Raw genomic sequence first — 12965 nt, 5'->3', positions numbered from 1 at the left:
TACGTTTCAATTTCTAAATCTTTATGCAGGTTTCTTGAGCAAACACCTACCACTAATGCCCTAGTTCGGACCACCACTGCAATCACCTTGTTTCACGCGGGAGTCAAGGTACTGTTAGATTAACTATCCTGAATTTTTCTTAAATTATACAAATTACAAACCAGGCATCCTCAATTACCACTCTTTGTAGATAAAAGGATATATCCCTCTTTATTAACCCTTAAGAGACATTTCCTCCCTAGGGTCTGTGCTGTACATCATTGTCTTTCTTGTTTGACCTTAGAACATAGACTCGATTCTTGCCCCCTTATATACAGTAAAGAATACCCTATTGACTGCTGTTGCCAGTGACCTTGTGCTCCTGGGCAAAAGTTCAGAATGACTTAATTGCCAGACCTACTGAGATGGAAAACTGCACATGACATTTGAAAGTTTTACTTGAGAGTTGGTTTATGAACATAATCACAGTTTGTCATGATTACAAAAAAGAATAGTTAATCTCTACTGCAAGTAGAAGGCAGGGCCATTTCATTCATTACACTGCAATAAACCTGAATCTGCATCAACGAGTGTATTCTACAGGACGCAGGGGCCCTTCTCAGCCTTCTGATCAGAATTTCTGTATAATGCACATGTTTTCAAACACCTACCTGTTTGTCATAACCAGTGATTTTTATACCTAAAAATGCAATGTATGGAAAATGATCACTGAGGAGACAACACCACAACATTTTCTCACCAACTTGCATGCATGTGTGTTTGCCAATTTATATTATTTTTATGGATTTTATGGATTATTTTTATGGAAGTCTATATTATGGTGGAGGTGGTGGTGATAAAAAACTTCCATAAAATTAAAATCAGAGGCACTGAGCTTGCTTGCACAACTTCTAGATGACAGTAGTTTGCTAGTCTGATTAATTAATAGACTGAAAATATAATACTAAACCATGTGTGACATTTTTATTCCAAAGGTCTTCCTTGACTTGAACGCAGAGGTGTGACACAGTTAAACAGTGACACCTAGTGAAGGAAAGGGAAATAACACATTGGGTTTTCTGTTGTTTTACTGTTTAAAGCTCAAACCATTTCATCATGCAGCATTCACACAGGTATATGAGAAAGATCTCTTCTCATAATGGTTTGGTTTTATTCAGAACAAATTATGATGATCAAAGAGCAGAGTGTGAACCCTCCCCAGTGTTTCTTAGCAATTTTCCTAGAGAGTCAGAGAGAGAATGTCATAGACCTGCCTGAGCAGGACATGGGACCAGATTGCTCAGATGATAACCAGGAGGAGCCAGAACCCTGGAGGCTCAGGAGGCACCAACACCACTGATCCCCCTCAAGATGCAAAGCCACTTTCAGACCCAGGAACCGTGGATCCTGAGGTCTCAGTTGAAGGACCTACCCCAAAGGCTCAGCTCCAAGCAATCCTGTCAACATGCCAGAATCCAGGGCAGCCAGTCCTCTGCCTTGTAGGGCTAGTTCTGGACTTCCATCCCCCAGGTTCTCCCCCCACCCAGTGAGAGTCACAGAGACAACAGATCTGTGAGGGGGCACCATGCTGGCAGCCCATGTTTTACTTAGTGACGGGGCTTTTTCTGGGAAAAGAGGTGGGGGAACTATCACCCAGGGCAACTCCCGGGAGGAGGAGGTGTGCCTCTCACTACATGCTTTGCGTGATGACATCACTTCTGGGAAGTGATGTCATCACACAAGCCGTGGCTGCTCCAGGAGTGCTCCTGTGCTCCATGGGGGGCCCAATTCGGCCCAGATAAGGCTGAATTCAGCCCAGTTCAGGCCTGAATTGGCCTGAAAGGGGCCACTGCACAGCATGGGAATAATCCCCTGCCTGACAGCAGCTGGATCTGGGCCTTCAGGCCCAAATTGGGCAAAAATGGGCCCGAAATGGCCCAGATCAGCTTGGAACAGGCTACTGCCACATGAGAGAGCACTCCCCCGCCCAACAGTGGCCCGAACTTGGCCGTTTAGGGACTGATCCAGGCCACTTTGGCCCAAAGTGGCCCAAAATGGACCGAATTGGCCAGGAACGGTTTGCAGCCATGTGAGAGACACTCCCCCAGCAAGCAGTGGCCAAATCCTTGCCATTTTGGGCCTGATCCTGACCATTTTGGGCCTGAATTGGGCCAAAATGGCCAAATAGGGCCCAAAAAGACCAGCATAGGGCTGCTGCCAGGTGGAGAAGTGTTCCCGAGCCCTGCAGAGTCACAATCCTGGCTGTTTCAGGCCCGATCTTGGCCATGTGGGGCCAAAATTGGGCCCAAACTGGCCAAAATGGGCCCCAAATGGCCAGGATCGAGCCTGAAACGGCCAGGATCGGGCCGCTGCTGGGTGGGGGAGTGTTCCCCGCCCGGCATAGGCCCAGTCCTGGCTGTTTCAGGCCTGATCCTGGCTATTTTCGGCTTGAATTGGGCCCAAAATGGCCAGGATCAGGCCGCTGCTGGGTGCGGGAGTGTTCCCCCACCTGGCAGAGCCCCGATTCTGGCCGTTTCAAGCCCCATCCTGGCTATTTTGGGCTGAAATTGGGGCCCGAAATGGCCAAAACGGGCCCAAATTGGCTAGGATCGGGCCACTACTGCGCCAGGGAGGGCTCCGCTGCCTGGAAACAGCTGGTTTCAGGTCGATTCAGGCCCAATCCTGGCCATTTCAGGCCTGTTTTGGCCATTTTGGCCCAAAATGGCTAAAAGGGGCCCAAAATGGCCAGGATCGGGCCGCTGTTGGGTGGAGGAGTGTTCCCTGCCCAGCAGAGGCCCAATTCTGACAGTTTTGGGCCTTGAATGGGCCCAAAATGGCCAAAAAGAACCTGAAATGGCCAGGATCGGGCCACTTCCAGGCAGGGGAGGGATCCCCAGCTGGGAAGCCGCCAGTTTCAGGCCAACTTGGGCCTGATCCAGACTGTTTTGGGCCCATTTAGGGCCCAAAACAGCCCAGATTGGGCCCAAGTTGGCCTAAAATGGGCCACTTCCAGGTGGGTGAACCCTCCCCCACCTGGCAGTGGCCTGATCCTTGCCTTTTTGGCCCTGATCTAGGCCATTTCGGGCCCTATAAAGGCCCCAAATGGCCCAGATCGGGCCTGATTCAGCCTGGAACAGGCCACTGCCAGGAGAGGGCACCCTCTCCCACCCAGCATTGCCCTGTTCCTTGCTGTTTTGGCCCTGATCCAGGCCATTTTGGCCCCGAAATGGCCTGGATTGGGCCTGAGATGGCCTGGAATGGGCCGCTGCTGTGTGGGAGAACCCTTCCCCACCTGGCAGCAGCCCGATCCAGGCCGTTTCAGGCCCAAACGGGCCCAAAATGGCCCAAACAGGCCATTTTAAAAATACCCATGTGACAGCAGTCACATGGGTATTTTAAAGAGCTGCCCGAACGCTGTTCTGGCCCCCCAAAAAGTTCTGCTTAGTGAGCCAAATATCTGCCTAAGTGCATGTAGTTTCAGGTAGGTAGCCATGTTTCTGATCAGCAGAATTTGAGTCCAGTGGCAGCTTAGAGACCAACAAGTTTTCAAGAGTCAGAGCTGACGAAGGGAGCTATATACCCTGAAAATCTTGTTGTCTCTAAGGTGCTACTCTGTTTAATTGCACGTAGTGCTTCACAGAACCAGAACTCAGTCAAACCCTGTCCTAATGAAACCCAGGAGCAGGTGGGGCCTCTTGCCCTTCAGGTTACTTAAGTCTCTGCTTACTTAAGCTAAGCAAAGAGACTTGTGGGTTTGGTTAGTTGATGAGGTCTTAATTCTTGGGCTCTAGAGCTGGTGCCGGCATTCCAGACCCTGCTATGCAACAACTGGCATGGTATGTACTGGTTCTCAAGAACATCAGACCAGGAAGCCTGAGGCTGGAACAAGACCGCCAGAAGGAAAACCTGTCTTGGCGCTGCTCCAGAGTTTGATATTCTGGAACAGTAACAAGAAATAGAGTGGGTTTCAGAATATTACACATGTACAGAATGATATGTGGTTTGAAGTACAAAGGCGGCATGTGGGCAGAGAGTGCTGTATGATGTCCTCCTGCTGCTGTTTTTCTTGTGGTGTCAGAGCCTGGAGGAGGGGAAAATATCCTAGAGGAAAGGTCTATGTCGGGGTGAGCAGATACAAGTCAGTATGCACACCCCACCCACACACCGCTTTTGCTCAGTAAAGAGCCTCTCCTACACATGATTTGGGGCAGCTTTCCATTTAAAGACATAGGCCATTTCCACACAGATTATCTGTCCCAGGTTCAATGTTGTTGGGAGGTGTTTTTTTACCTTGCTTCCCCACAGCATTGTGAGGATATTCATGCACCTCCTGGGATTTCAACTTATTCTCAGATCTTTCTCAAAATTTGTTTGCTCTGAAGTTTTTGGAAACATCCAAGTTTGGGGAAAGATAAGGCCATCTACTTCCCTACTGTGTGAGTAGGGACATGGCAGCTATTTCCTCCCACCTTTGCCATGGCTGGGGAGGGGGAGCTTCTTTATTTTTTAAAAAAAGACACTTGAATAATGTTGTATTAAAATACCATTGTAACAGTATGAGCAACAGATTCTCTGAATTCCAAGCTTTCATTTTTTAGAAAAGGGATCAAACTAGATATGATGGCATCTATGGGTTTGAACCATGGATGTCACTGCCATTTTAAAGTAATTTAGAAATGGGACTGTTCTCCCTCACCTGCACATTTTGAAGTGCTGAAACAGCCCCGAGGGCAAGGGACAGCTGTTTGGGCACTTGAAAAGGCACAAGGCAGGAACAAGAGTGCCTCATCCTGCCATGCTGCAGGCTTGCCCCCATAGCATTTTTAATAGTTTTAAAATTGTGGCAGCATCCAAAAATTGAACCATAGATGCTGTCATCTCTAGTTTTGCCCTAAGTTTCTTGCTCCTTCCCTTGAGGAGATATAAAGGTAAAGGCATATCTCCACAAAGGAAGGGTCTAGAGACTTACTTTTTAAAATGAAGCTTGGAATTCAGAGAACCTATTATACATATAGTTATAATGTTGTACTGATATAATATTCTAGTGCTGGTTTTTTTTATTGCAAAAGTTTCAATGACCCAGAGAAGAGGAGGAGGCTGCTGCAGGGGAACTAGGGCAGGGAAACTGCTGAGAAAACTGTAGTTTGGAAGTCCTGTTGCCACTGCAGTGTATCAGCAGCCACAGCAGCAACAAGGAAACCACACAAGACTGTCCCTGCATGGAAACCACCATAGGTTTGTTGCTGCTGTGTGTGATTTAACACTGTCTTTAAAGTCACCGTGTGTCTGTGCATTAGTACAGATACATAGATTTCATATAAAAATATCTCATTTTATTGAGTTATGCTCTGTGTTTGAAATTATTGGAACTGATAATATATAATCCACTCTTCTGGTATAGAACCATAAATTTTCCCTATCATGCTTTTTAATTGAAAACTTCACCATTGGAAGGGGGGCGGTCCTTGTTATTTACCATACACCACTCACCTGGGAAAGCATTCAAAGGGCAGATGTTCCTGCCAACAGTCTTTGAAGCTAGACAGAGAAGAAACTAGTTGTGTTTCACATTGCCCAATTCTGAAACGAGGCATGAGCAGCTGGCATTTCCCGCTTTTATTCATGGGAAGATGGACACAAGCCTCCGGGCCTGAGGAAAGAAGAAATCTATTGAATGTGCCCTTGGCTTCCCTCTGTCTTGAATGTGGGCATGGCTTAGAAGAGTGCAAGCAAAACTAGAGCCTTTGGGGGACAAATGGGATGTGCATTCACCCAACTCAGTCTGATCACCTCTGCAACCAATGCACTTACTTGGTTCCCCCCCCCTTGCTGAAAAGGGAAGAGCAGAGTTACATTCACTACTGGAATAACGATACAGGGAAGGGAGAAGAATGATGGCACATCAGGAGAGAAGCATACAGAAGTCAGTGACTGCCTGCGCCCTAAATAATACATGCAGAGTTGATTTAATAGGATGCCACATATTAGGTGAGGAATCTTGAACGGCTTTGAAAATTGCCAATAGTTGTGGAGCTACTATCTCATACTACAGTCTTTTGGTCTGTGATCTGTCAAGGTGGTGGAGGAAAGTGCTGTTGAGTCATAGCTGACTCTTGGTGACTCCTGCTGGAGTTTTCAAGGCAAGAGACTAACCGAGGTGGTTTGTCATTGCCTGCCTCTGCATAGTGAGCCTGGTCTTTGGAGGTCTCCTAACTAATTACTAACCAAGATTACTCCTATTTAGATTCCAAGAACTGATGAGATTGGGCTTGCCTGGACTATCCAGGTCATAGTGTGATCTGTCATAGCCTGAAGCTACTTTTATACTATCCTGCATGTTTACACGTCTTTTTTCCCCTTTCTCTAGTCTAATGTTATCCCACCATCTGCAAATGCAACAGTGAATTTTCGCATCCATCCTGCCCAAACCGTTGATGAGGTACTATGACTGAGTGATGAAGTTTAACAAATTCTAAGGTTGAAACATTACAGGCCATGCCAGTCTGGCAGCTAGATTAAAACAGGGCACTCTCTGGAGATATGGGGGCAACATAGCAAGGGTCTGGAAGGAAACATTTGAAGCAAGGAACAGGATTATACCAGACAGTTGGAAGCAGAGAACTTGAGCTCCTGTTCTGTTGAATAGCAAGGAAGAGAGGTAGCTGGATTCATGACCAGTCCAGATTCCTTTGCCTATTAAAACTGTTGAATCTTATCCCTGCATGCGCTTAAGTAGGACTCAAAGGTTTGCAGTCCAGGAGACTCTCTATGGTTTTGTCATTAGCACATCCATGGTTGGGTTTCAGTTCAAGTTGCATTCACTGCAATTGTGATCCAGTATCCTACACATCCAGGGCCATTTGGGAAGGAGTAGGGGTAGGGAGATGAAGCGCTTATCTCCTTGTTCCTTAAAACATGTTAAATTGAGGATGAGGGTATTGACAGGGTATGGATGGGCTGGAAGCCCTAATTCTAAGCCTAACATTCTTAAATGGACATACCCCCATACTGCTGTTACCTGAGGAGGGGGGAAATGCCCCTTAGAGACGCTCCATTCCTTAGCTTAGTAGTTTTTAAAGAGCTGTTTGCATATAGTTGGGTCCATGAGGGGAGATGACGAGTAGCTTGACCCTTATCTGCCCCCATGCTCCCCCCTCCACAAAGGCTCGGCAAACAACAGCCCTATAGAACTGGTGAACTAAACAGTGAAGCTTGAATTCCCAAAGCTCTGATTTTCACATATGCAGGGTCCGAGGCTGCCTGATTGTCGTGCTTCTCTTGAAGCACGTGGAAAGAGATAAGCAGCATGCCCCTCACCTCCCGCTTACATCCCCTCTCCCACAGGAGCATTATAGGCATTTATGCTGACCGTAAGTGCACAAAATGCAGCTTGCTTCCTTTCAGCCCAACCAACAGTGATGAAACTGAAGGTTGGTAGTACACAGTCTCAGTCCTCATTCTATTTTGTTTTTGGTCCCCCTTACCCATTTTCTGGTGAAGAGGGAAATCAGATATTTCTGCATATCTGAAGTTTCTTCCAGCTGTGCCAAAACATCTTTCTATCTGGTTGCTAGTCTGCTGTGCCGCTTTGGCTATTGCCACAAGCCATCAAGTTTACTGCTAGAGGGAATAACGGCAAAGCAAAATGTGGATACTGCTCTGAGATGTTTATGGGAACATATGTGGAAAATATCTGTACTTAAAGGGTGTCTAAAGGCAGATTTTTTTGAGGCAGTGACCCAACACCAATTGCCTGGCAAGAACTTTGACCTGTCATATTACCAGGAAGACAGATTTCCAAAGTGAGGTCTTTGAAGGACACCTGCCTGATTATGCATCTTTATTTGGAGAACTGTGACTGGAAATTGATTTACAAAGTTGATGCAAAGACTGGAATATTTGCTTATACCCATAATGGAAGGCACCGTGCTGCTTTCACTTATTTGTTTTTTTGGGGTGTGTTCTTAGGTCCTGGAAATAGTAGACAAAACGATTAATGATAAGAGAGTGAAGATAGAAGTAGAGAGTGCCTTTGATCCACTCCCAGTTAGCCCCTGGGACGACCAGACCTTCGGACTGCAGGTTTTCCGGAAGACCATCCAGGATGTTTTCCCAGATGTTGGCAGTGTGGCTCCAGGTAATGGCAAACACATGATCATTGTTTTCCTCTTCTGTTTCCATTCATCAGTCCTTGCTTACTGTGTTTCCACACCCCCATCCCCATAAACACAGTATTCATGATAGGAAACAATTGCCTTTCCCCTCTTCTGTTCCATCTTTCTGACCTAAAATCTTTGGTAGTTTTTAATGGTGGTAGAATGAACATAAAAACCAACAAGAAACTGGGAAACAGTAAACTTTGAGTTGAACCTCTGAATTCATACATGTAATCTTTTTAGGGATTTGTGGAGGAAGAGGCAATAAGACTGTCCCCTGTAACTTTAGACTGTCCCACTTTCAAGTTATTGTCTTGTAGACTGTTCCAGCCTGGTTCAGAATGGCTTAATGGGTAAGCCTAAAGACTTAAACAAGAAGATTGGAAAACTTTTTTGAGATGTTAAATTTCCTTCTATTGCTTAAGTAGATAATTTTTTTAAAGCATGTAATGGAACTAAGCACATCATTCCTAGTGCCAAGCTATAGAACTGGCTGGAATATTATTTATTAATTCTTATGCTGATGATTTCTTCTCCAGGCATTTGTATTGGAAACACTGACAGCAGGCACTTCGGCAGCCTCACAAATGCCATTTATCGATTTAACCCAGTGGTCTTTAAACCTGATGATATGCCAAGGTATTATATTTTATTTATTCTTCCCGGTGGAAACACCTGATGAGAAACACGTGTGATTGGTTAGGAAATCAAATAAGACATCACCATTGAGACTTAACAAAAAGTTATATTTGTCTATAATGTTGGTCTGTATTCAGAATATTGCCCCACTAGTCAAAAGATTGAGGCAGCAGAGCATGAGCCTGTATTTGATTTTTAAAAAGGCAAACTAGAGTTGAAGCATCTCTTCTACATGTGAACTCTTGCAGTGCAGTCCTAAAGCAGTTACACCTTTCTATGTCCATTGAACTCAATGGGTTTGGAACAATGTAATTCTGTTTAGGATTGCACAATGCAGATACACAATGCCAGCCACCATCAGAAATTAGGTTCCCAAAGAAAAGAACATTTTTCTTCTGTTTTTGAAAAAAAAAATCACTTAGTTCATTCCTCTATGCATTTCGTTCAAGTGTGGCTATAATATGGCCCTTATCTTCTTGTTGTGTATACAGGTTCTTGTAGATTAAAAATGAAAGTGTTTAGAGCATATCTTCAACCAATTTAAATCCTCTTCTGTCATGGCTTTTGAAAAAGAAGCCTACTTGGACCTGAAGTTTTCGAGAGGGTACTGGAAATCTCTGCCCTACCCTGTCTCAGAATATTGCCAGAAGAAAGGCAGGTGTCAGTCAGAGATGGGGCCCTCTTTTTGTAGTAGTAGAATACTCCCCCCAGAGAGGTCCACCTGGCCTGCTTTTTTCTTTGTCTATAAGGCAAGTAAAACAGTTTTGTTTTTAAGCCTGCCTTTGATGGAGGAGTGGGATAAATGTCTCTGGGAAAACATTTACTGCTTTCTATTTCTGTCATTTTGATTTATTGTAATTTAAGTCCAGTTGAATTGTTTGTTTTTGTTAGCTTCCTTGGACACTTTAAAGTCAGGATATAGATATTTTAAATAAATTCCAATTCACAGAATACCTTGCGAAGTAATTTTGTCAGTTGAACAGATTTGTAATGCACAGTGTAGGCATGCTCTTTAGAACTGCTGGGGAAGAGCAAGTGTAATTGTAAGGGGTTTTTTCTAAAACACAGAGTACTTTAAAATAAATCCCCTTTCAGTAATCCCTGATCCTGATATTTTACAAGACATCTCAAAACAGGCCACTGAATGCAGGAGCAGACTGGATGCAACTTGGAGTGTGACTCCGGTTGGATGGAGGGCACAGAATGAAGCAAGCTTGCTGAAGCTCACTGGGTTTGAGTCTGGTTGATGCTTGTTCAGCAGAGCTCCTGTGAATCTTGTGTGTGCCGCTTTAAGATCCTCGATAGAAGAAAGGAGGGGTATAAATGCAAATTAATAGATAAGGTTTGCTGTGCTTAAATGAAGTCGATGCTGGCCTTTCTGTCCTGGTCAGGTCGCTTTATGAAGTGAAGCTTGCAATATTGCTGTGCTGCATTTGTCTCTAACGTAGGTTGCTGATCCAGCTTGGAATGAAAACAGCTTCTTGAGTCTGTGTGTGTTTCTTTTTAAATCAGGTTCCACGGGTTGAATGAAAAGATCTCTGTTGAAAGTTTTGAAAAGCAAGTGGGATTTCTCTTCCAGCTTATTCAGAATTCTGATATTGACCAGCCTCCAGAGCCTCATGCAAATTTTCACGAGCTGTAAGAACAAGAAAGTGAGGAGGCTTGTGGGTATTATTAGGGACTGGAAATAATCAAAGAAGCTGTGTTTCATATTGCTGTCTGTCCTGGAACTGAATTATTAGGAACAATGGACCTGCATACAGATTTAAAGAAATGAAGCTGCAGCTTTGCACTGCATGCAGTTACAAAACATACTAAAAACAGAACAAATCATTTCAGATCAAAACAAAAGCATTAAGCTTCGTGCTATGTTGTGCCTTGCAACTACTGCAGCCCTGAGAATCTTAATGTTCACCATACAGAACAGCAAAGTGTACATAATAAAGATGGTTAAGCTGTTCTCTGAAAAGAAGGGGAGGACAATTATCCATAAAGCTGGTCTCTCAAAACCTACGGGAGTTGTTCTGTTGTATGCTGATGGCAATAGGTATTGGCAGTATTTGGTGCCAACTCTTCAGTATTAATCTTCTGAAGTGTGAACTTACTGCACTGTTTTCTTTTTATTTTCCAATTCTCTAGAATGCCAGCAAACCAGTTTTCACTCCTACCATGCACATATTTTCTGGCTGTTATGTTTGCAGTGATTTAATTTCTTGAGTTGTGGTGCATCTTTATACCTAAATAATTAACAAGTGGATTAAAATACTTCCAAATGTGGTATAAATATTTCTGCTATACTCACCAAAAAAAAGTAGCTTTCCAACTAAGCTTGTGCCAAATTCATATAGAGCATTGGGGGGGGGGAGATTTAGAGTGCTCCGTAGGTAGATGGGAGGGAAGAGCTGACAAGCGCCCTGTTTGCATTTTCTTCCCCCAAATCTCTCCTACCAGAGGGAATGCTTCTGATCCCTGAGCACCTCTGGAAGAAAAATAGTTGGAATGAAGCATTATGGGGAGGGAAATCATAGGCGGATGGGAGATTAATCAGTTCTACCTGCTCATACTGTACTTGCTGCCTGCCACCTGCCCCATGTCCATGATAACCTTACACACAGTCTGCAATCCTAAGGACACTTTTGTGGGTGTAATGACCCATTGAATAATACAGGACTTTCTGAGTAGACCTGCTTAGGATGGCTCCCATAGAGGTTTAGATCAATGATAATCTGATTTGGTCTTCAAGCATTTCTGTCTTGATCTCATTTTGACCAGGATTTTTACAAGTGAGATATCTTAAATGATTCTTTCCAGGAATCCCCCTCCCCAGGTTAGTTGGTCAGTCTTTTTTCAAAATGCTGGACATTCCACGGTATCTAGAGCTGGCTAGGAATTCACCAGCTCCTAATCTAAAGCAGTATTTTAAGAAAAAAACTTGCCTAGGCAAAAATCATTTTACTCATTTCTGCTTGTGATGGGGTGTTGATTAATGAAAGTTCTACTTGGCCATATTTATGCTTGAAAACAGATACTTTAATTGCTGCTTCTTAGAATATGTGGGAACCATGTTGCTGGAATATCAGACATGTACGGTGTAGCCTTTTAGAGCAACTGAATTCACTGGTATATTGTCGAAGGCTTTCACGGCCAGAGAATGATGGTCATTGTGGATTTTCTGGGCTGTATCACCGTGGTCTTGGCATTGTAGTTCCTGCAGTTGTTTTCTGAAGGCACTGTCAATTTTGTCTTCCTTTAGTGGAAGGGCACTTGACTGGGCAAAAAAATAATATCCAAGTTAAATCTAACTGTGGAGTCTACCCTGCTTCTGTGTGCCATTTAGCCGGGTCTGTTCCCTTTAAAACCACCAGGGGACAAGCTGCCATAGATCTTTTTCAAAGTGTTGTTTTGCAGTTGGCTGAGCCTTGTCACTAAAAGCTTGAATAAATAATTGCCAAGAAGGCGAGCTTGAATTGGAGGGGGAGGGGTGTACTACAGATATTTTAATATTTCTGTTGCTGCTTTGTTCTCAGGGATGTTCAAATGTCACATTTTGGGGCTTGAATGATCTTCCTCAGAATTTCTGGCATAAAACATGGTTAAATGAAGCCTGCAGTGCCAGGAAATAAAGATAATTATGGATGATTACACTGTGAGTGTTAGAGTCTGTTTCATGCCATTCTGCATGTATTTGCATTGTCTTTTATGTGGATGTGAAAGTGGTAACTTCCAAGTCGTGAAAGAGATCTTTTGTATTAAGGAGATTCTGATTATTCTTCATACATGGTCTGTAATCACTGTGGAACTGTTCTGAGATCAGTAGTCTGTCCACCTGAGGTTTCATGAGTGCTGAAGGAAAAGTTTCCATCAAAACAAAACTTCCCTGGAAATAAACAGGATGAACCCACTATTTTCCAGAACCCAGCTGTCTTCCACCCTCATCCTATATTTCTTCCCGTTGACTAAAAATCCACATTGATTCACTTCCTGTTCCTCCCACAAATGTTTAATGGGTCGACCTTGAAAACACAAGGCTCAAATAAAATTGTGTCACACTGTTTCTGAAGGCTACTGTTTGAGGCAACTGAGAATTGACACCATAACTGAGTACTGTTTGAATGAGTTACTTGTATAGCTTTATAAACTGAGAATAGGCATTTCCCTTCCCTATACCCTGTCTTCTTTTTCATCTACACA

General features: G+C 44.0%; 1 protein-coding gene across 1 annotated transcript in view; it reads left to right on the top strand.

Moving 5' to 3' along the window:
- Positions 1-12416, top strand: part of PM20D1 (peptidase M20 domain containing 1) — a 29139-nt gene extending 16723 nt beyond the window's left edge. Inside the window, exons 9-13 of the mRNA XM_054981462.1 lie at positions 30-108; positions 6347-6418; positions 7948-8116; positions 8675-8774; positions 10287-12416. Coding sequence (XP_054837437.1) covers positions 30-108; positions 6347-6418; positions 7948-8116; positions 8675-8774; positions 10287-10416 — 550 coding nt within the window. The 3' untranslated portion in view covers positions 10417-12416. The remainder of the gene's footprint in view (positions 1-29; positions 109-6346; positions 6419-7947; positions 8117-8674; positions 8775-10286) is intronic.
- Positions 12417-12965: the final 549 nt, after the last annotated feature.

The sequence above is a fragment of the Eublepharis macularius genome, chromosome 5 (genome assembly GCF_028583425.1).
Source record: "Eublepharis macularius isolate TG4126 chromosome 5, MPM_Emac_v1.0, whole genome shotgun sequence".
Classification (NCBI taxonomy): Eukaryota; Metazoa; Chordata; class Lepidosauria; order Squamata; family Eublepharidae; genus Eublepharis; species Eublepharis macularius.
This window is presented reverse-complemented; position numbering and strand designations above follow the sequence as displayed.